Source organism: Trichomonas vaginalis, chromosome V (genome assembly GCF_026262505.1).
Source record: "Trichomonas vaginalis G3 chromosome V, whole genome shotgun sequence".
NCBI classification, from domain to species: Eukaryota; Parabasalia; order Trichomonadida; family Trichomonadidae; genus Trichomonas; species Trichomonas vaginalis.
This window is the reverse complement of record NC_067207.1, coordinates 8,770,142-8,795,925: the sequence shown is the minus strand read 5'-3', so window position 1 is coordinate 8,795,925 and position 25,784 is coordinate 8,770,142. Positions and strand designations below refer to the sequence as shown.

General features: G+C 32.8%; 13 protein-coding genes across 13 annotated transcripts, besides 2 other annotated features; 8 read left to right on the top strand and 5 right to left on the bottom strand.

The window, feature by feature from the left end:
• Positions 1-260: 260 nt before the first annotated feature.
• Positions 261-1,418, top strand: TVAGG3_0302520 (IscS/NifS-like protein; the record flags this gene model as incomplete). The annotated part of the gene is made up of 1 exon (XM_001580987.1): positions 261-1,418. One exon carries the CDS (start codon positions 261-263, stop codon positions 1,416-1,418), a length of 1,158 nt encoding a protein of 385 aa, XP_001581037.1.
• A 387-nt stretch (positions 1,419-1,805) lies between these two features.
• Positions 1,806-2,168, top strand: TVAGG3_0302510 (Golgi to endosome transport; the record flags this gene model as incomplete). Its single annotated transcript, XM_001580986.1, has 1 exon — positions 1,806-2,168. The coding sequence occupies one exon, from the start codon at positions 1,806-1,808 to the stop codon at positions 2,166-2,168; it is 363 nt and encodes a 120-aa protein (XP_001581036.1).
• Positions 2,169-2,422: 254 nt separating this feature from the next.
• On the top strand, positions 2,423-3,730 carry TVAGG3_0302500 (spermatogenesis-associated protein 17 family; the record flags this gene model as incomplete). Its single annotated transcript, XM_001580985.1, has 1 exon — positions 2,423-3,730. The coding sequence occupies one exon, from the start codon at positions 2,423-2,425 to the stop codon at positions 3,728-3,730; it is 1,308 nt and encodes a 435-aa protein (XP_001581035.1).
• Positions 3,731-4,200: 470 nt separating this feature from the next.
• TVAGG3_0302490 (helicase protein) lies at positions 4,201-5,769 on the top strand (the record flags this gene model as incomplete). Its single annotated transcript, XM_001580984.1, has 1 exon — positions 4,201-5,769. One exon carries the CDS (start codon positions 4,201-4,203, stop codon positions 5,767-5,769), a length of 1,569 nt encoding a protein of 522 aa, XP_001581034.1.
• Positions 5,770-6,870: 1,101 nt separating this feature from the next.
• Positions 6,871-8,289, top strand: TVAGG3_0302480 (armadillo (ARM) repeat-containing protein family; the record flags this gene model as incomplete). The annotated part of the gene is made up of 1 exon (XM_001580983.1): positions 6,886-8,220. One exon carries the CDS (start codon positions 6,886-6,888, stop codon positions 8,218-8,220), a length of 1,335 nt encoding a protein of 444 aa, XP_001581033.1.
• Positions 8,290-8,664: 375 nt separating this feature from the next.
• Positions 8,665-11,264, bottom strand: TVAGG3_0302470 (islet amyloid polypeptide processing; the record flags this gene model as incomplete). The annotated part of the gene is made up of 1 exon (XM_001580982.2): positions 8,714-10,966. The coding sequence occupies one exon, from the start codon at positions 10,964-10,966 to the stop codon at positions 8,714-8,716; it is 2,253 nt and encodes a 750-aa protein (XP_001581032.1).
• Positions 11,265-11,418: 154 nt separating this feature from the next.
• On the bottom strand, positions 11,419-14,374 carry TVAGG3_0302460 (armadillo (ARM) repeat-containing protein family; the record flags this gene model as incomplete). The annotated part of the gene is made up of 1 exon (XM_001580981.1): positions 11,419-14,373. The coding sequence occupies one exon, from the start codon at positions 14,371-14,373 to the stop codon at positions 11,419-11,421; it is 2,955 nt and encodes a 984-aa protein (XP_001581031.1).
• A 1,495-nt stretch (positions 14,375-15,869) lies between these two features.
• Positions 15,870-17,941, top strand: TVAGG3_0302450 (glucosamine-6-phosphate deaminase-like protein BT0258-related family; the record flags this gene model as incomplete). Its single annotated transcript, XM_001580980.2, has 1 exon — positions 15,894-17,876. The coding sequence occupies one exon, from the start codon at positions 15,894-15,896 to the stop codon at positions 17,874-17,876; it is 1,983 nt and encodes a 660-aa protein (XP_001581030.1).
• A 61-nt stretch (positions 17,942-18,002) lies between these two features.
• Positions 18,003-18,852, bottom strand: TVAGG3_0302440 (uncharacterized protein; the record flags this gene model as incomplete). The annotated part of the gene is made up of 1 exon (XM_001580979.1): positions 18,003-18,476. One exon carries the CDS (start codon positions 18,474-18,476, stop codon positions 18,003-18,005), a length of 474 nt encoding a protein of 157 aa, XP_001581029.1.
• A 124-nt stretch (positions 18,853-18,976) lies between these two features.
• Positions 18,977-19,723, top strand: TVAGG3_0302430 (protein ubiquitination; the record flags this gene model as incomplete). Its single annotated transcript, XM_001580978.1, has 1 exon — positions 18,977-19,723. One exon carries the CDS (start codon positions 18,977-18,979, stop codon positions 19,721-19,723), a length of 747 nt encoding a protein of 248 aa, XP_001581028.1.
• A 390-nt stretch (positions 19,724-20,113) lies between these two features.
• TVAGG3_0302420 (spectrin binding) lies at positions 20,114-20,716 on the top strand (the record flags this gene model as incomplete). The annotated part of the gene is made up of 1 exon (XM_001580977.1): positions 20,114-20,716. One exon carries the CDS (start codon positions 20,114-20,116, stop codon positions 20,714-20,716), a length of 603 nt encoding a protein of 200 aa, XP_001581027.1.
• Positions 20,717-20,989: 273 nt separating this feature from the next.
• TVAGG3_0302410 (amino acid transmembrane transporter protein) lies at positions 20,990-22,345 on the bottom strand (the record flags this gene model as incomplete). Its single annotated transcript, XM_001580976.1, has 1 exon — positions 20,990-22,345. One exon carries the CDS (start codon positions 22,343-22,345, stop codon positions 20,990-20,992), a length of 1,356 nt encoding a protein of 451 aa, XP_001581026.1.
• A 1,299-nt stretch (positions 22,346-23,644) lies between these two features.
• TVAGG3_0302400 (protein kinase protein) lies at positions 23,645-24,585 on the bottom strand (the record flags this gene model as incomplete). The annotated part of the gene is made up of 1 exon (XM_001580975.1): positions 23,656-24,573. The coding sequence occupies one exon, from the start codon at positions 24,571-24,573 to the stop codon at positions 23,656-23,658; it is 918 nt and encodes a 305-aa protein (XP_001581025.1).
• Positions 24,586-24,851: 266 nt separating this feature from the next.
• Positions 24,852-24,889: a mobile genetic element.
• Positions 24,852-24,889: a terminal%2Cinverted (terminal inverted repeat of Banshee-A3 transposon ID:TVAGG3_0302390).
• Positions 24,890-25,784: the final 895 nt, after the last annotated feature.

Below are 25,784 nucleotides of genomic sequence, written 5' to 3'. Positions count from 1 at the left end.
TTTGAACAAATCGAATCTGAATTTTATATGAAATCAACTGAACAGCGACCAATTGTGTTTGATTTCGGTATTAAATGACATATAAACTATATTGCCAATGAGACCAAGAAAAAATAAAGGAAAACAATAAGAAATCGATTTCAGTTTTCACATTTCTCTTGATATTTCGAAATATCTGTAGTCAGAAAGTAAACATGTTATTTTCCTGATATAAATTGGAGTTCAAAAAATTTCGATCAATTTTTTCGATAAAATCAGAAATGTTGACAAATCTCTACAACAAAGCATTTCACGGACATTATTTAGACGCCCAAGCAACATCGATTCTTGACCCACGTGTTCTTGATGCAATGTTGCCATTTGAAACACACAAACATGGAAATCCACATTCAACTCAACATGGATTTGGCAAAGAAGCTCACGGTGCAGTCGAAAAGGCAAGAAAAGATATTGCACGTGCAATTAATGCAGAGCCAAATGAAATCATCTTTACTGGTGGTGCAACAGAATGCGGAAATATCTCAATTAAAGGATCTATGAGATATTTGAAGCAGAAAGGCAAAAAGCATTTGATCGTTTCAAATGTTGAGCACAAATGCATTCTCGAAAGCGCTTTAGATTTAGAACCAGAAGGTTTCGAAGCTACAATACTTCCTGTAAAGAAGGATGGAACTGTTGATCCTGCAGATGTTGAGAAAGCAATTCGTCCTGATACAGGATTGGTCTCTTGCATGGCAGTAAATAACGAAATCGGAACAATTAATCCACTTGCTGATATTGCTCAGATGTGCAAAGCTCATGATGTTTTATTCCACACTGATGCAGCTCAAGCATTCGGAAAAATCCCAATTGATGTCAAGAAAATGGGTATTAACTTGTTATCTCTTACTGGCCACAAGATTCACGGTCCAAAGGGCATTGGAGCTCTTTTCATCGGCTCTAAGCCACGTGTTCGTGTAGAACCAATCGTTAGTGGTGGTGGCCAAGAGAGAAATATCAGATCTGGAACTTTGGCTGTTCCATTAATCGTTGGTCTTGGAAAAGCAGCTGAAATTGCTTACAGAGAAATGAAATATGATTCTCCTTATGTTGAATCTCTTGGAAAATATCTCATTTCGGAAATTCAGAGGAAACTTCCAAAGGCAACATTCAACGGAAGCTTAGAGCATCGTTGGTTCGGTTGCGTTAATGTTTCTTTGAATACAATCGAAAGTGCAAAATTAATGACAAAAATACCAGAATTTGCCTTCTCATCTGGCTCTGCCTGCATTCATAATGATGACGAGCCTTCATATGTCCTTAAAGCTATTGGTCTTTCCAAACAAGCTGCGAAAACTACAGTTCGCATCGGACTTTCCAAGTTTACAACGAAGGAAGATGTTGATCTCTTCCTTAAGAAGTTAGAAGAACTCCAATAAACTATTGTTAAATTTTGAGGAAATTTCGGAGCGAAAATTTTCGATCATCTTTTGGATAACAAATAGAATTCTTACTTAACTTGGTATGAACATTAATAAAACACTAATTTTTATAGTTTGAGATCCCGTATTGATTTTTCTTGACAAAAATTTTTTTTTCTTGATAAAATCTTCAGATTTTGAATGCAGGCAAAGAATAAAATAGTCATGTTAAGCGATGCAAGTGTTGGCAAAACAGCATACGTAATAAGGCTTACTGAGAACACTTTCTCACAAAACGCTTTGCCTACAATAAGAGCAGCTTATTCACAATATTCTTATAAATTTCAGAACAAGAAAGAAAATATTCAAATCTGGGATACTGCAGGATCGTAATTCTTCCGTTCTATGGCACCAATTTACGGCAGAAACGCATTTGGAGCTATAATCATGTTTGATATTGCATCAAAAAGCTCATTCAATTCAATATTAGAGTGGAAATCTAAATTAACAGATGAAATACCAATAGTTGTCGTTGGAAATAAATGCGACCTTGAAGATAGGAGAGAAGTCAGCTATGAGGAAGCACATAATTTTTGTGAGAACAATGGATTTGAATACTGGGAATGTAGTGCAGCTACTGGAAAGAACGTCCCTGATTCATTCAATTCTTTACTATTAAGTTGTTTTAATTTTAGACTACAGATAGAGAAAAACCAGCCTCCAAATGCAATATTGACCGAAGAAAAGCAAGGTCGTGCTTGTTGTTAGTTGTAAAATCTTTATTTAGAGTTACCGGAATTTATTTATTCTATATTTAAACTTATAGTATGTATAAATATTATATCTATGAGGTATATAGTTGATTTCATATAATGAGATACCAAAATTTCTCGGTTATTATGTTTCAACATTTAATTTCATAATTTTTGATGATATAAAATTATTTAATATTGTGTTTTACATTGAATGGAATCGATTTTGTTCAACGAAATCATTTCTACGCTAAAAACGTTTTCAAGTGAATGAAAAGGCCTCCGAAGATTCTCGCGCCGACATCACCTAAAATGGATCCAGTCACTTCATCGCGAATGATGTTTGGTACTTTAAATCCCAAAGCATTTAGCCACCCTCTTTTTCAAAGATCCACTAATAATACAGTTTATGATGAAGTAATTGAACATACAATGCGTGCTGAACAGCTCAAATCGGAGTATGACTCTCTTAAAAGTCAATTAGATGAAATAATAAACGCTCCTGACGCAAATGCATTTTGCCAATTTGAAAAATGGCAACAACAATTCCAACAAGTATTAGCTGAACGTGAAAGTCAACTTGAAATGTTCACAAAAAACGTTATGTCGTTTAGAGAAACAACAAATCCATCGTTTGTCGAAGTAATGTCAAAGAAAACTTCACCAATTCAATTTGATACGATTTCGTATACACTATTAGTATCTAATCCGCAGCGTGGATGGTTTTCATCAGAAGATATTAATAAACAAAACCAAGATTTAAGAGAATTAATTCGAACACAAGAAAATACAATAAAAGTTCTTTCAGCGCGTCTAGCTTTGTTTGATCAATTCAGGAACAAAACACAAGCGCAAGATACCATTAAAACACTTCAAAATGGCGCAATTCCAACTCCAATGCAAGCAGCAGCTCCAACACGATCTGTAGAACTTAGAACTACAAAGAAACTCATGTCAAAGCAATTACAAGAGCTTATTGACGAGAGAAAGAAAGTTATGGCCCCTAAAATCGAAAAGAAACTTCAAAAAAGAAGAGAAAGATCTCAGAATCAAAAAGCAATCGTTATTCAACGTGTCGTTAGAGGTTTCCTTGCTCGTTTGGAGGTAAAGAGAATGCACAAGGCAGCTACAAAGATCCAATCCTTCTGGAGAGGAGTAAGAGTAAGGACACAAAGAGGAAAAGTGAAGTTAATTAAGAAACAACCGTCACTTTTCAAAATTACGAAAAGAAAGATGTCTACAATGGCGATTCCTCTTATTGAAAACACCCAGAATACTCCTAATAACTCTGAAATGAATAGTAACATCAACAGCTCTCAAAGACCAGAAGCAATCCTAAATAATACGCAAAGAACTGATCCATCATCAAAGATTTCGTCTCGGTCTGGGAGATCTGAGAATTCTGTGAAGATTAATATGAATTCTGCAAGATCTGATAACTCTTCTAGATCTAGAGCTTCAACAGCTTCAAAAGTTTCGACAAATTCTAAAGTTTCTACTAAATCTAAGCAATCAACTCAATCTAAGGTTTCTATCGATTCTAAAGCGACTGCAAATTCAAAGAACTCACTTGTTTAATTAATAAATAAATTGTATGTTTGTATTAAAAAAAAATTATTTTTAATTTTCAATTTATTGAGATAATAAAATCCATATTTATATTAAAAATGTTGGTTTTAAGTTAGATATTGCTTATAATTGAGTTGTTAATATATATTCATACCTTATACAAAAGATTTGAGATACAAAAAACAGATTTATTTAGCGAGAGTATTGCATTCATTACATATATAAGCTTCTAATCATATTCAATTGACTTATATTATATGATACAATGAAGAAATAAATTGTCATCTGAAATTATGAATTAAAAGGTAACATTACTGTGAACTTATTGCTATTACAAGGCATTGATGAATTATTTTCATATAACTCTCTTGTTTTTTAAGATTTTGATGATAGGATTTTTCATCTTTATTTTTTTGACAGAAAAAAAATTTTGAAGAAATTTCAATTGAATAGTTTACAAGACACCAAGGTCAAATTGAATGGAAGAAGGTACCCAGCCAATCTCTGAGTGGGAGAAACTTATTGGCCCAGAAAAACGTGTATATGATGCAGCCAAGAAGCTATGGGATCGTCCAACTCCCATTCAACAGACCGCAATTCCACCAGCGTTGCAAGGCAAAGATATTCTCGCTAAAGCACGAACAGGCAGTGGTAAAACCGCCGCCTACATCATTCCAATTCTCATCGGCTTATCAAGATCACCTTTACCTCTAAATTTCAAAGCATTAATTTTAGTGCCAACTCGTGAGCTGTGCAAGCAAGTCAAAAGCCAGTTCGACGAGCTTGCCCACTACTGCAGAATCACCTCTGCCCATCTCGGCGAAGATGTTTCCGCAGCGACACAAAAAGTCACATTAGCAGCGAACCCTCCAGCAGTATTGATCGGTACTCCAGCACGTGTCTCAGCGCTCGAGAGCATGGACTTCTTCAAAAACGTACAATTTTTGGTCGTAGATGAAGCAGACCAACAGCTTGGCTTTGACCACGGAGCTGATATCGAAGCAATCATCAGCAAGTTACCACCAACACGCCAGTCATTCTTAATGTCAGCCACACTCGAGAAAAACGTCCAAGAACTTACAAAATTGGTTTTGAATAACCCAGTTTTCGTAGATGTCACTGAAGAGCAGCAGCAATCGCTCCTCCAGCACTACTTCATAAACGTAACAGAGGATAACAGATATATGGTCCTTTACACTCTTATTCAAATCGGAAGACTCGGAAAGAGAATTTTGTTATTTGTCAACAGTATCAATCGCGGCTTCAAACTATGCTTATTCTTAGAACGTATGCATATCAAGAGTAGCGTTCTTAACTCGCAATTACCTGTTGCTTCTCGTATATCAATTCTCGAATCATTTAATCACGGAAAAGTTGATGTTCTTGTTGCAATTGACGAAGGCGATGATGACGTGCTTGCAGAGTTCTCTGCAGCTCGTGGCGTCGACTTCCAAAACTTGCATTCGGTTGTCAACTTCGATATTCCTCTCAAATACGATCAATACGTCCACAGAGTAGGTAGAACAGCCCGTGGAAACCGTGAAGGTATGGCTGTTACCTTCGTAGGCGTAAACGAAAACATTAATCAGATCGGAGAATCCCTTGCTGCAGATAACCAGACATTAGCACCTCTCGACTTCGATACAAAGAGCGCGGAAGGCTTCAGATACCGCGTTAACTCCGTTCTCGAGTCAATTACCCGTCATCAGATCAAAGAAGCCCAGAAAATATACATTAAGCGTGAAATCCTCAACGCTGAGAAGCTCAAATCCCATTTCGAAGAGAATCCTAAAGATCTGCAGATTCTCAAACACGATACAACTTTAATTCCAGAAAAAGTGAACCCAGCTCTCAGACAGATACCAGATTACCTCGCAAAAGACGTGAAGCGTCTCGCGCACCCTCTAACTCAGAAGGTTAAAGACAGAAACAGACTGAATAAGAGGCTTGGAAACGTTGGATCGCTTAATGAAGCTATAAAGAAGCGAAAGAAGATGGAGTTCAAGAAGAAGAAACATGAGGAAAAGAAGGCCAAGCAAGGAAAATAGAAATATTTTTTTTAATAGAGATATATATAAATATGTAACACTATTTGATTTTTTTATAATTGATTTATTTGACTTTTCTATGATCTATTAATAGATTGACTGTATTTAATTGATTTCCTTTTGATTATCTAAAAATTATGATTTTTGCTTAATAGATATCAATTTCTTCGATTTAAAGTAAAAATTAATAGTTCATTATCAACAATCGAGATTATTACAAATAATTTAGATGATAATTGATGAAAAAGCTGGCATAAAAGTCTAAAATATTACTGTTGGAAGATCAGATAGTTAACACTAATTTGATTGAGTTTAGAATTTTACACATAGGAATAAAAAAAACTAATTAAAAAATCAATTTTTTAATCTTAGTACTGTTTACATTCTCAGATGAGAGAAGTTTATCATAAACAGAGTGAAGATTTCAAAAGGGTGGGATGATAACCATCACAGCTGTCTAAATTCCATAAAAAGGGTTATTTAGATTCAGCGGAGTAATTCCCAAAGGGTGGGATGATAACCATCACAGCTGTCTAAATTCCATAAAAAGGGTTATTTAGATTCAGTAGAGTAATTCCCAAAGGGTGGGATAATAATTGATCACAGCTGTCTAAATTCGATCTTTTATAGAACGATCTATAACAGAGTGAACTATTGATCCCTGATTAGTTACGTTTGCTAATAAGGTAAGACATATCGATTACATCTTACCAATAGAAATCATGATACTTTCAAGGGCGCGACCATTCACCACATGAAATTATGGTGAAGTCTAAAATGTAAGTAATTCTTGAGGCAACTGAACGAAGAAGGAGATATGGGATGTCATTGGGTCACAAGTCAAATAAGGAGCAATTTGAAGGTTTTTTTTTGATGGAATCATTGAAACACCTCTTGCAGAAGGTTGCTGTGGTCACTCCTGACGTCCAACTTGACCAAGGCTTGTAATCAGAGGTGTCTTACCATATTTTCAAACGGAATTAATGATAAACCGCTGGATTTCACTTTTCCAAAATTTGAATTAAAAATAATAAAAAATGAAATCAAAATTGGTTCTATATTTTTTGTAATCAAAAATCTTGTGTCACTTTTATTTGATGTTGGAATTAGATTTTTATGACCACCATCGAATATAAAGTAGAAAATGACGATATTACCGCCAAATCTCTTAATAAGGAGTCAAATTTAGAAAGTAATACCAAAATTGTTGATGATTCTTTAACAATTTTTGAAGAAATTCAACGTGAATGGCTTGCCGAAAACGAAACCAACATAATACAGATATTTGGACAAGTTTCAAGAGACACAATAGCCAATGGCGTTAAAATACAGTTTGTAGAGCAAGTTTTAGAAACAAATGTATTTTCTATCCTGGAAACAATCCTGGATAGCAATAAAGAAGCAGAAAAAATGCAATGCATCGAATTTATCAACGCATTATGTTACTCAGACGAGAGATTTATCGAAATTTTCCTAAATGAAAATTTTATGAATTTATTTGTCCAGATTTTCAACAGCGAAATACAAAATATCAACAGACTATCGCTTCTTTTTAACAATATGACTATAGATCATCCCGATATCTGTGAATTTTTGGCCAATTCTTTAAATTTTAATCAAATCTTTGATTTCATTGCAAAATTCCCAGATTCAAGTTGGGGTTCGATATATTTGTTCATAGAAAGAAACATCCAGACCCTTATTGGATACAATTTCGCTCAGATTTTGATTCAAAAAATTATTGATCCGAAAACTCCACAAGATTCCATTAAATTCGCCGCAGTAATGATACGTATGTTCTGTTCTATTGAACAATTCCAAGAACTATGCTTAGAAAACAATGTTTTTCCTATTTTCAAAAATATATTTTTTGATTTGCTGAAAGAACCTGATTTTGATAAGATCGATCATTGTCTTGAGATACTTATGCACACATTTAAACCAGAAATACATCAATTTGATCTTCCTGTGTTTGAAAATATAATAATTTTGAAAGATGAGATTTATCCATCGATTTTATACATGATGAGCAAATACATTGATGTCCAAAAAGAATTTTCCGATGTTGTTAGTGCTGGTTTCATCAATTATCTTATAGAAAATTTGACAAATGTCAAATCAGCTGTTTATCAAGAGATTGTTGTTTTTATTTGTATTGTTGGAATCAATTGTTCTCAGGAGACCCTGGAAATGATAATTGACAGTGGTTTTCTGGAAGATGCTATTGATATCTTTCAATGGGCTCAAGATGTAACTTATATCCTTCCTTTCTATCATGTTGCACTAGAAAAGATACTAAATGAACAAGGAAAAGATGCGTTTCTCCAGATTGTTGACGAAATTTCAATTTTGGAGTCGATTTCGCCGTGTTTGGAATCAGAAAACGAAGAGGTTAGAGAATGTACTAATATACTTTATTCTTTTATTACTTCTGTCATAGAAAGTGAATAAAAATTTTTTATTATTTTCAATTCTATATCTTTCAACATAATAATTTTAGAATACCCAAAGTATATAACGTATTATCAAACAACACATTGGGAATATAATAGTTAGAATCGATTTATTTTAAAAAATTGAAATTAAATCTGTTTTTCTTTTGTCATTATTAGTTTTCTGTTTAAGTTATAGAAACATTTGATGATTTAACATTAAATCAAATCATTCTTTCATATTATCTCAAAATTATTCTTTGAATATGATACATTTTTTGGGTTGTCTATTGAAAACAGTATTATCGTCAGATAAAAACACTTAAAATTGTGTGTTTATTTGATGAAAATGGATCAAATACAAAATTTGATTACATATTTCATGTTTATTTAGTTGAACACTGAACATATTATCTACCAATCAAATAAACATGAAATGTATAATCAAATATCTATTAACATATTCCAAAATAATATATTTAACAAAATTTATACAAAAAACAAACAACAATTTAAGAACGTATATATAAACTTTCGAGATCTTCGGGAGCTCTCCTTGTTTTTGTCTTCCATGTCAAAATAATTAGAATTAAACCCAAAAGTAAGAGAATTGTTATTGGAAGTAGTTTAACGAACACGTCAACTATTTTTCTCCAAATATTTCCTTGTTGGTCGGGCTGAGGAATGATCTGTGTGAAGATATCTGGGTCAATTTTACAAGATGTTGATATATTTACAATGAATGGCTGCAGGGTATCGCTGTTATTGACCAAATGGACAGGAACTATGTATGCAGAGCACTCATCTGGCTCACTAATGTAAAGAGGAGTGATAATGAAAAGTCCATTTGAAGGTTTGATGCCAGATGGAAGTGGAAACACCATATTCCATCTGTTCTTAGTCATCCAGGATGCTATTTTTGTCTGTTTTTCAATGTCATAAAGAGATATGAACATTGATTCTGAAATTCCGCTGTCAACTGTATAAGAAGTAGTCGCAACACTCAATCTTACAGTTGTCTCCTTCGAAATAGTGAACTTTGAGTAAGGTGGAGGGTAATTAAGTTGTCTATCGTCTCGATTATTGAAAATTGTAATGGAATTGGAGGCATATTCGTTCAATTCTGGAATTTCTACGAATATTTTAGTAAGAACTTCTCTGTCAAGTGTAATACAAGGTATCATTAAATGAGTAACTGTTCCATCTAAAGGACAAGAGCCAATACAGATCGCTCTTTGCGAGGTTGTGCTTAGTAACATTACAGGAACTTCAGTAATATGATGGGAAATCATTCCTTTGTATACAATTGACATCGAAATATTTTGGCCGCATTGTGTGAACTCCGGAGCCCTAATTAGAAGGTTCCCTGTGGTATTATAAGAAAAAGAGACGTTCTTTCCATGGAGTTTTTCACCGACAATGCGGTCAATAAACTTCGGATATTCTTTTACTCCGAAAATCTCAAGGGAGAGATTCTCTACACAATGAGGCTGGTATGTTGAGTCGATGAAAATTGCTTTCCATGTTCCTTTCGCATTTTCTCCGAAGAATCCTCGAATTAATATCTTTTTCGCGTTTTCTTGCTCGGAAAGCCTTGGAAATAGGATCGGAATCGTAGTTCCATTGGGACTTCTAAGGAAAATATGCATCATCGTGATATCAAACGGCTTAATTGAAAATGAAAAATACGCATGTTCGAAGAAAATATCGGAATCTATGTGGAATTCGACTTCAAGTGGTTTTTCTAGAACTTTTGTCGTATTAAATGATCTATTAATTGAAGATTTTGCCGAAGAAATTCTTGGCAATTGTTTAAAAGTCTTCGCAACGAGACAGGACAAGTTTGCATTGATTCTTCCGAAACCATTAAGAGGATGGTAATATATATTGGCTGCATTCCTGGTCCAAAGGAAAGATCTTGGATCATTTATTGTTGCGGTCAAAATTAAAATCCATTGGACATCTCTGTACCCGAGATTTTTGTTCGCTTCGATAATTAACGATATAATTCCTGCGGCAACTGAAGGATGAATGTCATTTCCTCCATTAGAGTTCGGACTAACGGTTTCCCATGCATTAAGTGATTGCAGAGATGGATACAACATTCTTGAAGACACGAACATTGATCCAGCGGTAGGAACATTAATAATTGTGCTTGATGAAGGATATGCTGTGAAATGAGCACCTCCTTTGTTTGTAGATGGTGAAACTTCGATCACTTCTGCCTTGTTTGAAATATATGAGAAGTGTATGCTGTTATTTCGAAGGTTAGGTGCTGATATTACGTAAATTGTTCCTTTATAATCTCTTCCACGTATTGCAGCATCTTCTACGTGATAGTCTATTTCCTGTATTGGCTCTTGGTAGTAGAAAATACGATCTAAAGTTGATATTGAATCGTAAAAAAGTGGAATTAAATCAACTCTTATATCATCTTTCTCAAACTCGTATTTAAATTGTTTAAATATCTTGCTGAACTGCGATTTCGCTGGATTTTGAGGAATTATAACTGAAAAATTTGAATTATATGCAGGTCCAAGATTTTCTACTTGATTTAGAGAGCATACAGCGTGGCCAACTTGTCCAGTTCCTACAAGGAGGCTTTTTGGACTTGCAAAATCAACATCTCGTGAATTAAATATAAAGTTATACGAATGATTTCTGTAGAATTTAGCGGATAAGTCTTGATTTCTTATATTGCAGCCTGGAATAATGAATGAAATGAGATTCCCCTCGCCTGATAAACCATCATTCCATGCGGGCATTATATTAACATCTTCTCCAGACACTCCTCCACTTTGTCCGGTGTTGGAAAGAACAAAGTTACTGCCGAACCAAGGCTCATTTACTTGGAAGTGAAGGAAAAATAAACAAGAAAACAAAATCTTTGTCACTTTTTGTTGTATTATCAGATTTTTATTATTTTCTCTAATCAGATTTTTTATCCTTCTTAGCGAATCTAATTTTTCAAAGCTTTTAGTATAGCTTCTAATATGTACTCCCTGAGAAAGAAGATTTAATTTGTCTAATACCAACATTTTTTATTTCCGATGATCCATTGTGGCTTAAATTAGTTCATGGCTTCGCTTCTGAAAGATTGGAAAAGTTTAGATAAGGGCCGTTAACCTCGATTAATCAATATAATAATGAAAAAATAAAAATTCAATCAAAAATGATAAAAAGTCAATAAACATACAAACAGTTTATAAGAAATATATTATGCTTCGCCTGAATTTGATTGCATTAAGATAGCAAACAAAGTGTTTTTAAGGATTTCTGATTTTTCGGAATTATTATTCAGTAAATAGAGAATTGATGCATCAAAATTATTTGGATCGATCATCTTGCAAAATGCGATTGCAAGACTCTGAACAGAATTGTTTGGATAGAGTAATTTTGGAAAATCTGCAAATGGATGACATAAATGCTCTGCCATGCATTTGGTGTAGATTTCAGCTAAACTATCTGGTAATTCTTGTCCTAATACGAGCAGATACGAGATAGCATTAACATTATAGCTAAAATCATTTTTGAATGGTAAATAACTAAGAATTAATCTGTGTATTTCTTCTGAGAATGGATTTCCTTCACTCTTGCAGAATATGACACATAATAATGAAACCAAATCTTCTAAATTAGGATTCTTTTCTTCTGATTGGGAAAGTGACATAAATATTGTGCAAACTCGTTCCAAAAACGATGGAATGAACATCGGATATATTAATGCAATGACATTTAATATATGACAGAAATTTAATTCTAAATCATTAATTTTTTCATTGCAAAGCACAACTATATCATTCAAATTGCTATCACTTAGATAGCGCTTTAATATAAAGGTTTCTATGCACTTAAATGCATAAAATGGGATTTTTTCCGTACTTTGGAAAAGAATCATAAACTTTTCAATGTTATTTTGAGCAAACTGGGTTACGGCATCTACATTTGATGATTCAGATATCAAGAATATCGATGTGAAAGCTAATTCTAAAATTTCCCTTTGATTGTGATTGAAAAAGGGTCTTTCAGACAGAAATATCATGCGATCTAGAACCTTTTGTATTATGGCTATATCATTATTGCCAAATGCCCTTATTCTGATCCTATCTTTTATTGATTTCAAAATTAAAACTGATTTTGAATCGGAAATCTGATTCATTGCGTATGTAATATAAGGATTCAATATTTCCAATATTGAATTGCAAATTTGTTCATTCTCCGAGAGACCATTCAAAGAAACAAAAACTAAATCTACAGTAGAAGAAATCAAGTTTTGATCAGTTTGAATAGAGTAACTTACGGAATCCTTGATCACTTCAATGATTTTGTTAGCTATTTCTTCATTCTTCAATAGTTCAATGCTCATTGTCAAATCATACGTAATTAATTCCAAGCAAAAGCCATAATGTACGGGGAGGAACATTTGGCCGGCTATTTTGAGGAATTCTATAGCTGAAATAAGTATCTGCTCTGCATTTTGTGTCACAAAATCTGTTGAATAATTCGAAATCGCACGAATTATGCATTCAATGTGAATTATGAAATGAATATTTTTGAATTGAATGGCATATGCAACAGTCTGATGAACAAATTCATGATGTTCTATATAAAAATTAGGATAACATGAAATACAATTTGATAAACAAGCCAGGAAACAATTCAATATATCCATATCAACTGATCCATCAAATAAAAGGTTTTCCTGTAAGAATGAGCAAATGTTATCGCTTTGATTTTTCAAAATTTCAGGTGAATTCTTAAATGCAGCACTTAGTATCATAATTAATGAAGATTGTGCATTGATATTCTGTTCTTCATTAAGAAAGCCCTTAATTGTATTGAATAAATCATCAAAAATGGCATCTGTTGATTTCATTCTCAAAATTACTCTGTAAATTATATCCAAAGCGTCTGGAAACTCTTCGCTTTGATATAATTCGAATAAGACAGAGATTGTGTCTTCAAAAGGAAACGTTTCGACACTAAAAATTAGATCTTCGAAAATTGATCGATAAAAATCTAAAACAGCCATTCTAATATTAGTATTTCCTTCAGATAGTAACAATAGCATCGTAGAATATATGTTTTCTAATTGAGTTTCGTCGAAAATATTTAAATTTTCTTCAGCTATTAATTGTAATATACAGACTGCAACAACATAACATGATTCATCGTTTTGATCGATCAATGCTTTAACTTTTTCCAAAATCCAATTATTTTGGATATTTTCTGGTAATTTTTGTAAAAATAGCAATAAAGGATTACTAAAGCTTACAATAAGTTGATCTAAATATGGTTGATCAGGATCATATATTGCAATGAGTTCCTGAATGATTAAACTCATTATATCTTCAATTACATTTTGTTCGAATTCTGTATCTGAATTTTCGCCAACGAGAACGTAAATGATAGATAGAATTGATATTTTCATCTTATTTGAGGTTGATTTTTGCAATTCTTCTAGTAATTCATTGAAAATTTCGTCAACATTCATTATTTTGACCATTTTCGAGAATGCTTCAGAAATTAACCAGTACATTTCACGAACATGTTCAGTCTTATTGCTTTTAATGTAGTATAAAAGACTTTCTTGAAATATTTTGTTAATTTCTTCCATTTCATCATTTTGTATATTACTAAATGCGACTATTGATAAAATTAACATCATTACTATATGAAAAGTTCTTGTATCTTCTGTTAAAATTAGATCTCGCATTAATTCTATTTCAAGGGAAGTAATTGGTGTGGGATCAACTGTTGAAATGAGACAAAGAAGCATCAGATGTAATTTATCGTTAGATTGATGGAGAGAATTGATTAATTCTAAAAAGAATTGGTTACTATCAAAAGCAAGCGCGAGATTATGTATAGCAGGGAAAATTAAGTATGATAAATCTGAATCAAAGCTAATAAATATTGGAATGATTTTGAGAAGAAACAATTTCGCGTTTTCTGGATCTAATTCTGATTTGGTTAGTTGTATTGTCCTATTTAATAAAGTACATGCTTCTTTTTGAATAAAATCGTCGTCATTGGATAACAAATCGATTAAAATTGGAATGAAATCAAGTGTTTTGGTGAGTTCTGTAAGTTTATCTGACGAATTTTTGATGATCAAGTCATCATTTGTCTGTAAATCTCGAAAATATTTGATGACTAATGATGAATCCATTTAAACAATTCAAGAAATGGATTAAAAAGTTATGAAAAAATTTTAATATCAGCAAAATAGAATTATATCTAATATAAATCATCTATATTTTGTAAATTGTGAATTAATTCTATTGTCAATATTCAAGTATCATAATGGACAAAAAGCTTGGTTTCTGTCAAAATGATCAACTTTTGGTTTCTTGTCATGAGATTTTATATGGAGTTGTAGCCATCATTAATGTTATGCAGTCTAAGTTTATTATATAAATAAACAACGATATTTTTCGTTAACATGATGCCTAACTTCATAATTACATACAAATATTAAATGAATAATAATTATATACAAAAAAGTGTATCTTTATAAATTTTGATATTAAAATATTATAAACTTTCAAATATAATAAATTACTCTTGATTTAATTTTTCTATAAAATGCTTTAACATCTCTAAAAACTGTTTTGAATCAGAAAACATATCAAATTTTTTCCGAATAATCAAAAATGATCTCAAAATTCAATCATCTGATGATGATTTTTTAAATTTCAGATTTTTTTTGAAGTTTTCCCGAATGATTTTTGATATAAGGTATATGTGAAGATTATATTAGCAAGGTTTTTCAACAAAATAGGCATATTTTTCAATTTGAATATTCAATTGATTTATTTAATATCGAAATGACTTTGAAAAAGTGTTTACTATCCTCACCAAATAATTCTAAAGCCGAAAGCAATAAGATATTATAAAATTGAAGAAATATTTTTGGAATTCATCGGCAAGCTTTTATTGTTTTCAATAGTGGGCTTAATTTGCCCATTTAAGTCCAAAATGTCGACACATACAGTGTTAATATTGAAAAAATACCGATTTCAATATTTCTGGAAATTTATTTTTGAAAAGAGGATATTTTGATTTACAAACCATTTATTGAATCTATAAATGACTTATTTTCATTCTGGAACCGACTGTCATACTATGGACGAAACATTTCTGAAACTTTGAATGGGTAATTCAAAACATAAACTCGTTGAATCAATTCCATTTTTAAAGTATTTGCATGTTTTCAATTCCAAATTAATAACCCGCGCTATCAAAATCTTTTTTATTGATCTTATCTTCTTGAATTGTCGTCTGATTGTGCAACCACCCATAATTTAGTTAGATCTTCATATATTTAATGTAAAATACAGTTTGTGAAATAATTGATTTTCTTTTTAGTTTGCCAGAGTGAAGTGCTTGAAATGTTGAAATATATATCCACTTCACACTAGCTTATTTTATCCATGTTAGAAATAGCCAGTTATCTATTATACTTGTTATTTATACCATTTTCCACTAAATAAGGCGTAATCTTCACAAAATCTTTCACAAAATTCTAAAGATCGCGGAAATATTATTATTTAGCGGCACTTCATCAATTATAATTAATAATTATTCCATATAACAAAATCATCAAAGATAATCCGACCACTTAAATAACTATGAAAACGATTTGTGAATCAGCAGCGATCAAAAAATTGAAAGGGAAGTAAAAACATAATGTTTGTCTTTTTAAGCTACCTTTGCTTCTCGCAGTCAGCTGATAAGACAACAGCCTCTGGCGTTGCCGGAGAGCATGTTAATAATGCAGCTGAAGGCTTTTATGGCAAGAATTTAGTCAACCCACTTGCCTACCAGAGACCAGGCACATTTGAAATTGCCCGTAATGAAAAGATCCACAATGTTGTTTTCGATAACCAATTAGAAGGCTCAAAGGCCATCGCTCGCGAAATTGCATCCATCATCCGCGAGAAAAACGCTCAGGGCAAGAAGGCTGTCTTAGGTCTTGCTACAGGATCCTCCCCAATCAAAGCTTACCAAGAATTAGTTCGCATGCACAAGGAAGAAGGCTTATCCTTCAAGAATGTCATCACATTCAACCTTGATGAGTACTATCCAATGGAGAGAGAGAATGATCAGAGCTACTACTATTTCATGCACTATCATCTCTTCAACCACATCGATATCGACGAGGCTAACGTCCATATCCCAGACGGCCGCGTTGACAGAGCCCATGTTGAAGAATTCTGCAAGCAATATGATCAAATGATCCTTGATGCTGGTGGCTTAGATTTCCAGCTTCTTGGCATCGGCAGAACTGGCCATATTGGCTTCAACGAGCCAAGATCCAACATCAACTCCGGCACAAGACTCCTTACACTCAACCATCTCACAAGATCTGATGCAGCTCCAGCTTTCAAGGGCATCAAGAACGTTCCAAAGCAGGCTGTCACAATGGGTGTTCACTCTGTTCTCGGCGCCAAGCGTATCATCCTCATGGCATGGGGCTATAACAAGGCATCCGTCATCAAGCGTGCTATCGAAGGCGAGATCTCAACAGAGCTCCCAGCTACATACTTACAGACCCATAACAACGCCACCATCGTCATGGATACAGATGCTGCTGTCTACTTAACAAGAATCACACAGCCATGGACAGTTAGCGATGTCGAATGGACAGAGGACCTCAAGGTTAAGGCCATTGTTTGGCTTGCCGAGAAGCTCCACAAGCCACTCCTCGCTCTCACAGACGATGACTACAATAACAACGGCCTTGCCGCTATTATTGCTGATAAGTCCGCTTACGAGGTCAACAACTGCGTCTTCGCCAAGATCCAGTCCACAATCACAAACACACCAACAAACGGTCAGAAGAAGAAGATCATCATCTTCTCACCACATCCAGATGACGATGTTATCTCAATGGGTGGCATGTTCGACAGACTTGTTGAGCAGGGCAACGAAGTTCACGTCGCTTACGAGACATCCGGCAACTACGCTGTTGCTGACACAGAAGCTCTCAGATACTGCGAAGTCTTCAAGGCTCTTGGCTTAACAAACGACAAGAAGCTCGACGAGATGATCCACTTCCTCAAGACAAGAAAGCCAACAGAGAAGGATTCAATGGATGTCCGCGGCCTTAAGACAAGAATCAGAAAGTACGAGTCAATCGGTGCTACAAGATTCCTCGGCGTTCCAGATGAGAGAGTCCACCACCTTAACTTACCATTCTACGAATCCGGTGGCGAGAAGAAGCTCCCAATCGGCGAGGCTGACTACAAGATCATCATGGATCTCATCGAGTCTGTCAAGCCAGACCTCATCTTCGCTGCTGGCGACTTCGCTGATCCACACGGCACACACAAGGTCTGCTTCGATGGCGTCAACGAGTCCCTCCACAGACTGAAGAACCAGCCATGGATGAAGGATGTCACACTCTGGCTCTACCGTGGTGCTTGGATGGAATACAACATGGAAGAGATCGAAATGGCTATCCCAATGACACAGGAACAGGTCATGAGAAAGAGAAAGGCTATCTTCTTCCACCAGTCCCAGAAGGATGGCGCTCCATTCCTTGGCGATGACCCAAGAGAATTCTGGCAGCGCGCTGAGGCTAGAAACAGAGCTACAGCTGAACGCTTCAGAAACCTCGGATTCCCAAAATACCAGGCCATCGAGGCTTTCAGAAGATACCCATTCTAAATTTGACTTAATTTTTTTTTAAGTTTTAAAAAAACCTCTAATTTTAATTATAACTTCCATTTTTCCTCCTGTTCTAACACATACTCATTAAAAAAATTCCAATAGGTTATGAAAAAACAAATAATTTTACAATTCATCGTAATCATCGCTATAATCATTTGATAATATCTTTGTATTCTTCTTGTTTTGGGCTTTTGGTGACTGTTTTTGAGGTAAGAGCTTCTTAACAGATGGAACTATTTCATCTTCATCAAAACTACGCTGATTTGCAGATTCAAGTACTTCTAATAGATCATAATTGCTATTTGCTTGACGTTTAACGCATGATTCTTCAAGCAATGTTGATAATGTATATGTCATGTTACGCTTTGCTAAATATGCATATATTGCCTGCAATCCTTTGATTTCATTAATCGTAGCATCCTTAAATGGAAGTCTTTCTAAGTGAGTCTTTTCTGTTGGTTCGGATTTGATTTCTTCAACGGCAACCATCATGCCAAGTTTAATCTTTCTTTCAATACGCTTAAGGGCGCCGGATTTCTGAAGTTTTTTAGCTATTTTCTTTTTGATTTCTATTGGTGCTTCGATTGGAACGTTCATTTTTTTGTGAAAAAAATTAACCGTTTAAAAATCTTCACTGTATTAGCACCTATTGTTTTATAAGATTTCTTTGTGATGATTATGGCACTTGTCCATAATACTTGCATCTCACAATTTATTATTCATCTAACATCACTAATAATTGATGTTGTATATTATTCATGAGAATACTAGTCATACCTTGTTTTAATCCTTCTATTTTTGAATAAAGAATCATCTCCTAAGAGATAATCGTATTAACATTAACTCTATCATGAATTGTCTTGGGTTATTTTCTCCATATCACATTTCTACATCACATATAATACAGTATTGTCTATGCCATCAATGACAACTATTCATTTGAAGTTTTTTTACACGGTTCTAAAATCACCGTTCAATATGGATAATTTCGTAAATTTAATTTATTAAATGCTATACACACAATACAAGCTACCTATGACAATAATTATGCAAATAAAAAAACAGATGTATACGTTTACAATCCAAAAAAGTGACAGATGGCAGAAGTGTTGAATCTGTGCACTTTTGAGCTATCTGTGGTTCCATGGTGTTTTTATGATTGGTATACTTTAGAGGAGTTGATATTCAATCTGAATGACGATTCGTTCAATGAAACGCTCTCTAAAATTAAAGAATATTTACCCGAAAATAAAAACACATTATATTGCCTAATAATCGCAGCTGCAGCTGTTAGAAGATTCAATTTCAAGCTATATTATGATCTCTGCAGAGTGCTTGGACCAACAAATAACGTATATAAACTCAGTCCTTTTTCATTTTTGTTGAACGAAAAAGGATTAATTTCTCCAAACCAGAAACAGCTTTTCGAGAAATGGCATTCAATGAAAGGAAGCTCACAAGAGATAATAGAAATATTCGATGCATCATCAATTTTTAATTGCATTGTTTCTGACGATATTGATGTTTTTATTTATCATTTTTTCCAAAAGGATTTTAGCGGCAAAGTTATTGAAATTGACAATAATTTTGGCTCAAAATTCACACTTACATTTACTGTAGATGCTTTTGCTGCTTGGTTCTCTGCTTTTAAGATCTTTAAGTTCTTGACAATCATGGATTCGATCGTAATAAACAAAAAATTATTACAGGCCGTTGTAGAAGGAGGAAATTTCGAAATTATGAAACTATGCATTAATAAAGGCGCTGAATTTGGTGAATGCTTCACTTATGCAGTTGCTTACCATAGACATAAGATTTGCAAATATCTTCTAGAGAATTATTGATGCGAGAAAGTTACGCTTCCATTTTGCATTGAAAAATGCAACACATTATGCACTTCTTTCTTATTATATCATAAGGGATACCTGAAACATTGGGATGGATTTTACAGTAATTCATTTAAATGGCTTCATGAGATCTCTCCATTTAAAGCCGTAAAAAGTTTAATCAAAGAAGTAGATGCAAAATGGACAAGATTCAAAGGTGGTACTTTTTTGGATGAAGGATTTAATTCACCACTTCATGTTGCATCATCATTTGGTAGATATGATCTCGTTCATTTTTTGGTTCATCATGGTGCTTTGAGTGGAAAAAACTACAGAGGACAATTGGCTACTTCTCTCGCTGCAAGAAACGGACATTTAAAAATATTGAAATACTTAGTTAAGGTCGGAATGCCATGTGATGAACCAACAAGCGAAGGCTATACGCCTTTGCTTTTAGCTGCAATGAATGGAAATACAAATTGCGTTACCTTTCTTTCGAAGATTACAAGAAATATTAATTATTTCTATGATCAAAACTCAGCGATGAATTATGCTGCAAAATGGAGAGATGTTAAAATGATGGAAAGCCTTTTAGCCGCAGGTGCAAATATAAATAATCCTGATAAGAACGGATTAACTCCATTAAACGAAGTTAGCTCTGATTCAATAATTTGTGCTCAATTTTTATTATCGAAAAATGCCAATCCAAACATACCAGACATTGATGGAAGAACTCCATTAATGAATTCAATTATTCACCAAAAAATTCCAATTTGTTCACTGTTGATTTCATTTAATGCTGATATAAATTTATTAGATTTTGAAGGAAAATCAGCATTATATTATGCAATCAACTTAGAAAATATAGATATTGTCATGATATTACTTTCAAAAGGAGCGAAATTGTATATTAATACAGATGATTTACATGATTGTTTAGACTTTGCAAAACAGAAGAATAATCAAGATATATTGAATATTATAGAGGACTACTCGACAAAAAGAATGTGATATTTCACCTTTATATTGTTATGTTGTTAGATAATATAATACATTAATGGATCTACAAGAGAAACATTTTAATTTAGATTCAAATTTGTATTTTTAATTTGTTCATCAATAAAATATTACCATGATTATTTTCGTATTTAAGTATATGCAAAGAAAAACTATTCTAGTGAATGACTCTTGAATTCAATAGAGAAATTAGATTAAATTATAAAAATAATAGAGAAAGAGGTTGTATAAACCGCAAACACTTTATTATCTCTATAAGAGCTATGCTCATCCAACGATACTCTTAACATTTAGAACAATAGTTGCAATTGCTACAAAAATTCCCAAAATAACGAGGAACCAAGATCCCCAGAATGAGAATGAGGCAACTGATGGCTTGTAGAACATATAGTATAGCAAACCAGGAACAGTAATATCTATCAAGCAGCCGAAAGATCCGACAAAATCAAGTAATGTCATAACCTTTGGATAAAAGGCCGCAATAAGAACAGGAATGGTATGAGAGATTATATGAACAATAGTTAGTTTTCCAATAGAAAGGTTGTAAGCATCATTCTCTTTGAAGAAGAATTGCGACCATGTTGCAAGAATTGGCTTGCAAAAGACTGGATATGAGCAAGAAACGGCAACTAAACAGCCACCTTTGACAATATTGAATAATATATCCTTCTGGAACTTTTCATACGAGAAGATTAACTCAGAAGTATTTGAATCGAATACCATAAGGTATCCGATCGCTCCAGGAACAGCCAAAATAAGGAAACAACAAATACATGTGAACATCAAAGCAATATTTCTCTTCCTAAGATCCTTATTGTATTTCTCGATAATCGGCAATGTTGTAATGGGCAATGTGAAGTTGAGGAAGAAGATTGAGATAGCAGAGAATATGCCGATACCAAAATTGGCAATCTTGAAGTTAGAATCTTTGAAATTCTGCTGTGGAATAATCTTTGGAGCTCTAATGATTACGACCAAAACATAGAAGAGCATGATTATAATAGTAAGAGAGGAGAAATATGACAAGAACTTGAGAGATCTTGGGATTGATAAGGAGATCGGCAAAATACTGTATACAATGGTGATTCCAACGCGTGCGAAGTAGCTAACAGAGATGCCCTTAAGGGTGAACCACTGCTGAATTACATCACAGGCAATTACGATATAGGCCAAAACACCAGAGATGCAGAAAGCCAAGGAAATGACAGAAACAATTACTTGTCCTACATGTCCAAAGACTTTTAGGGCGATATCATCCATACCTGCTCCATTAACTTCTTTTTGTATACGAACAAGAATAACAGTACAGATATATGATACATATGCAGCAACAGCGAGAAGAATAACAGAAGGAATAATTCCGACTTCTTTGAATTTACCGGGTAATGAGAAAATACTTGCTCCAAGCAAAGAGTTCAACAGATTTATAACCGTAACAAATCTTCCAACTCTGAGCTCATCAGTAGTTTCGTTTTTATCATTGTCTAGACATGCATCGGGATTTTCATTTTCTTTTTTGTCGTCTGATTCGGATTTTGTGTCTGAAGATGTGGATGTTGAACTTGATGATTCTACTTTTAATTCAGGATCGATTTGACACTCTGTGTCAACAGCGTTTTCCATAATAAAAATGTATTGTTTTTATTTTATTGAATTTTATGATTTTGGCATAATCAATGTTTTAATAATACATTACAAGAGTACTAACGATTCCACTCATCTTCATAAATTTAATTCAAATAGTTTTCAAAGTGACCTGTAACCGCTGCATATGAGAATTCCCTGAATCAATCATTTTTAAATAAATTTTATGAACAAATTTAATAATGATTTTTGACATTTTTTCTGAGAGATTTGGACCAATCTACTCTCAATTTGCAAAATCAAACTTCTAGATGTTATACGGTAATATTTTTACCTTTCATCATTCTAAAAGTGTATTTAATGCATTTAACAAGGTTTATTTGACGAACAACCGGTTGAAATAAATACATTACCGAAGGACTTTTTGTTGTTTTCGATAGAATTCAGATTACACTTTTAACCTTTATTTTTACTTTGAGAATCATTTTATAGATTTGAGTCTATTGCTATCATTCTTCTGAGAATCGTAGTTTACTATAAATTCTTATCGTATATGTTTCTCAATTATGATTAAATTGTTTTGGGAATTGACATTAAAGTACCACATAATCGTGATTATATTAAGAATTTACATTTGAGTCTCTCATTTGACATATTTTTCCATGAAGCAAAAAATATTTATTATTTCTTCTTGAGAGATACCAGATGTTGTCATTGAGCACGAATGATATCTATTCACTTAAGTTGGTTTTTTATGTATTACAAGCTTTAAATAATGTGCAATAAATGAATTCAAATCAAATTATCGACCAAATATTCACCAAATAAAATTTCATCATATCAGATCACAAACACTTTGGCTACAAATTAAGTTAGAATCGTTTTAAGTTATTCATCTTCAGTCAAAACATAACTTATTTTATAATTCTTAAGTAATACTAGTATCGTTGAGAAGGTGACATATACTAATTCTGTATAACGTATAAATGCCATTGCATTAAGATATAATTGTTAATCTAAAATAAGTTTTAACATCAGGTTTATTTATTGTACGGATATATAAATTTCAATATTCATGATGAGGAGATAAAGATTATAACTGATTACAGCTTTGCATCAACTGTCATCATCATAGAAAGAATATGTATGCTTCCTCGTTACACACAGTTTACAACTATTCAATATAAAATCTTCTCTGTCTCTGATTCAATGATCAGATTACGATCAGTGATAGAGCATTGCTAGGTGAAATGCTTTCCAGTAATAGTATTAATTTGAATTTGAACTATATTTTATTAACACAAAATAACAAACAAAAGACATATAACTAATTCTATTTTCTTCACATATTATACTGAGAAGTACCTGAAACGAGGTACTACAATAGCTGGGCCAGGTGTGAATGGCTTGATCTTATTCCTTAAACTTGAATATCTCTTTGCAAGGTTAGGGTTGATTGCTTGTGACATTATCTGTTTAAGCTGAGCCATTGTGGGACGTTTTGCAGGCTCTTTTTGAAGACATAGTTGGACGATAATCGAAAGTGGTGGAGGAATTGTCTTAGTTTGCTTATATCCTTGATCTATTTCTTCTAACATTTGGTCGACGGTAAATCCATTAAATGGAACATAACCTAATGCGTATTTATGAATAGTAACTCCTAATGCCCAAATGTCTACTTTCTTTGGGTCATAGTTTTCATCTCTCAATAGCTCAGTGGCCATAAATTGAAGCGAACCACATACTTTCTTTTCCGAACTTGGATCATCAAAATTATCTATAAGACCGAAATCTGCTAATTTAATGCGTCCATTGTTATCTATAAGAATGTTTTGTGGTTTAATATCGCGATGAGCATATCCAAGGGAATGAATATAGTCTAAAGAATCTATAACTTGAGAAGTGTACCTAATTAAATCAAACGGTTTCATTAGACCATGCTCCTTAACATGGTCCATAATATTTCCACCTCCACAATATTCTAATATCATAAACATGTAATCTTTATCCGTAAAAACTTCGTAAGATCGTAGTATATTGGGATGAGTGAAATTAATTAACGCCTGAACCTCTCTTTTGTAAGAGTCTTCGAACATTTTATTTTCTATTTTGTTTATGGTTACTTTGCAAACAAAATCTTGTTTGTATTTGTGACTGAAAACCAAATAACAAGCTCCAAAGTTGCCAGAACCAACACTTTGATGCATTGTATAACCACGGGAAAGTAATGATTCTCTAATAAAATCTTCATCTAAATGCAAATGCATGTTTAATAAAAATGTTATAACGATAAATTTAAAATGAAAATTTGGTTGAATGTAGAGAATAGATTAATAACCTGGAGCTACATAATATTATTGACTTTTTTAGATGCTAGAAAAGTGTAAACTTTTGAGAAGTTATTAAAACAATTTCAATAGGGAGAAAATGGTTGATTTGAAATTTTATCCCATATTAGTCATATATCAAAAATGCTAAATGATTCGGTGATTATTCCTCACAAATACTTTCGCGTTCAATTTTTGCTAACGAGGTAAAGAGATATTGTTGTAAACAGAAATTCATCAAAAGTGACACCTCAGAAAAGCTAAAATATTGAATTTTTGGAACTTTTGATAGAGCACGTTTTTAAATATTAATTAAAGTAAATGTATATTGTGTAAAGATTCTTTTTAATAAAAAAATAAAATTTTGAAGAAGAACACAAAATCTTCTGAAAAATAATATCACATAAACTCATATTATTTTCTAATATATAACTATTTTATATAAAAATCAAATTCAATGATCTTAAAAGCGAAGGATAAACCTCAAAATTTACGAATATAATGAGTGGGAATATAATGCTTATCTATCATAAAACCATATGAAATATCAATTTTTGCTTTACGCCTAATTTTTGACGACAATTAGCAAAAAATGTTAAATGTTAACACTCAGTCCATTTGAATATGAAAAATAAAATTGACTTTGATTAAATGTTTTTATTTATCATGCAATTCTTCTTGCGACCAAAGATTTGAATAAAAGTTCAAAAAATAAGATAGCTTAAAAAATAATATACGGTAGTGTTTACTAATAGATGAATAGTATATAAATTCTATTAAAATGGATTTGATCCAAAAAAATATAAAACCAAAAATAATTGTTATAATTTAAATGAAGAAGTAATTTAAAACGATTTTATTTATGATCAAATTTTATATATTTTTTTGGATCAAATCCATTTTAATAGAATTTATATACTATTCATCTATTAGTAAACACTACCGTATATTATTTTTTAAGCTATCTTATTTTTTGAACTTTTATTCAAATCTTTGGTCGCAAGAAGAATTGCATGATAAATAAAAACATTTAATCAAAGTCAATTTTATTTTTCATATTCAAATGGACTGAGTGTTAACATTTAACATTTTTTGCTAATTGTCGTCAAAAATTAGGCGTAAAGCAAAAATTGATATTTCATATGGTTTTA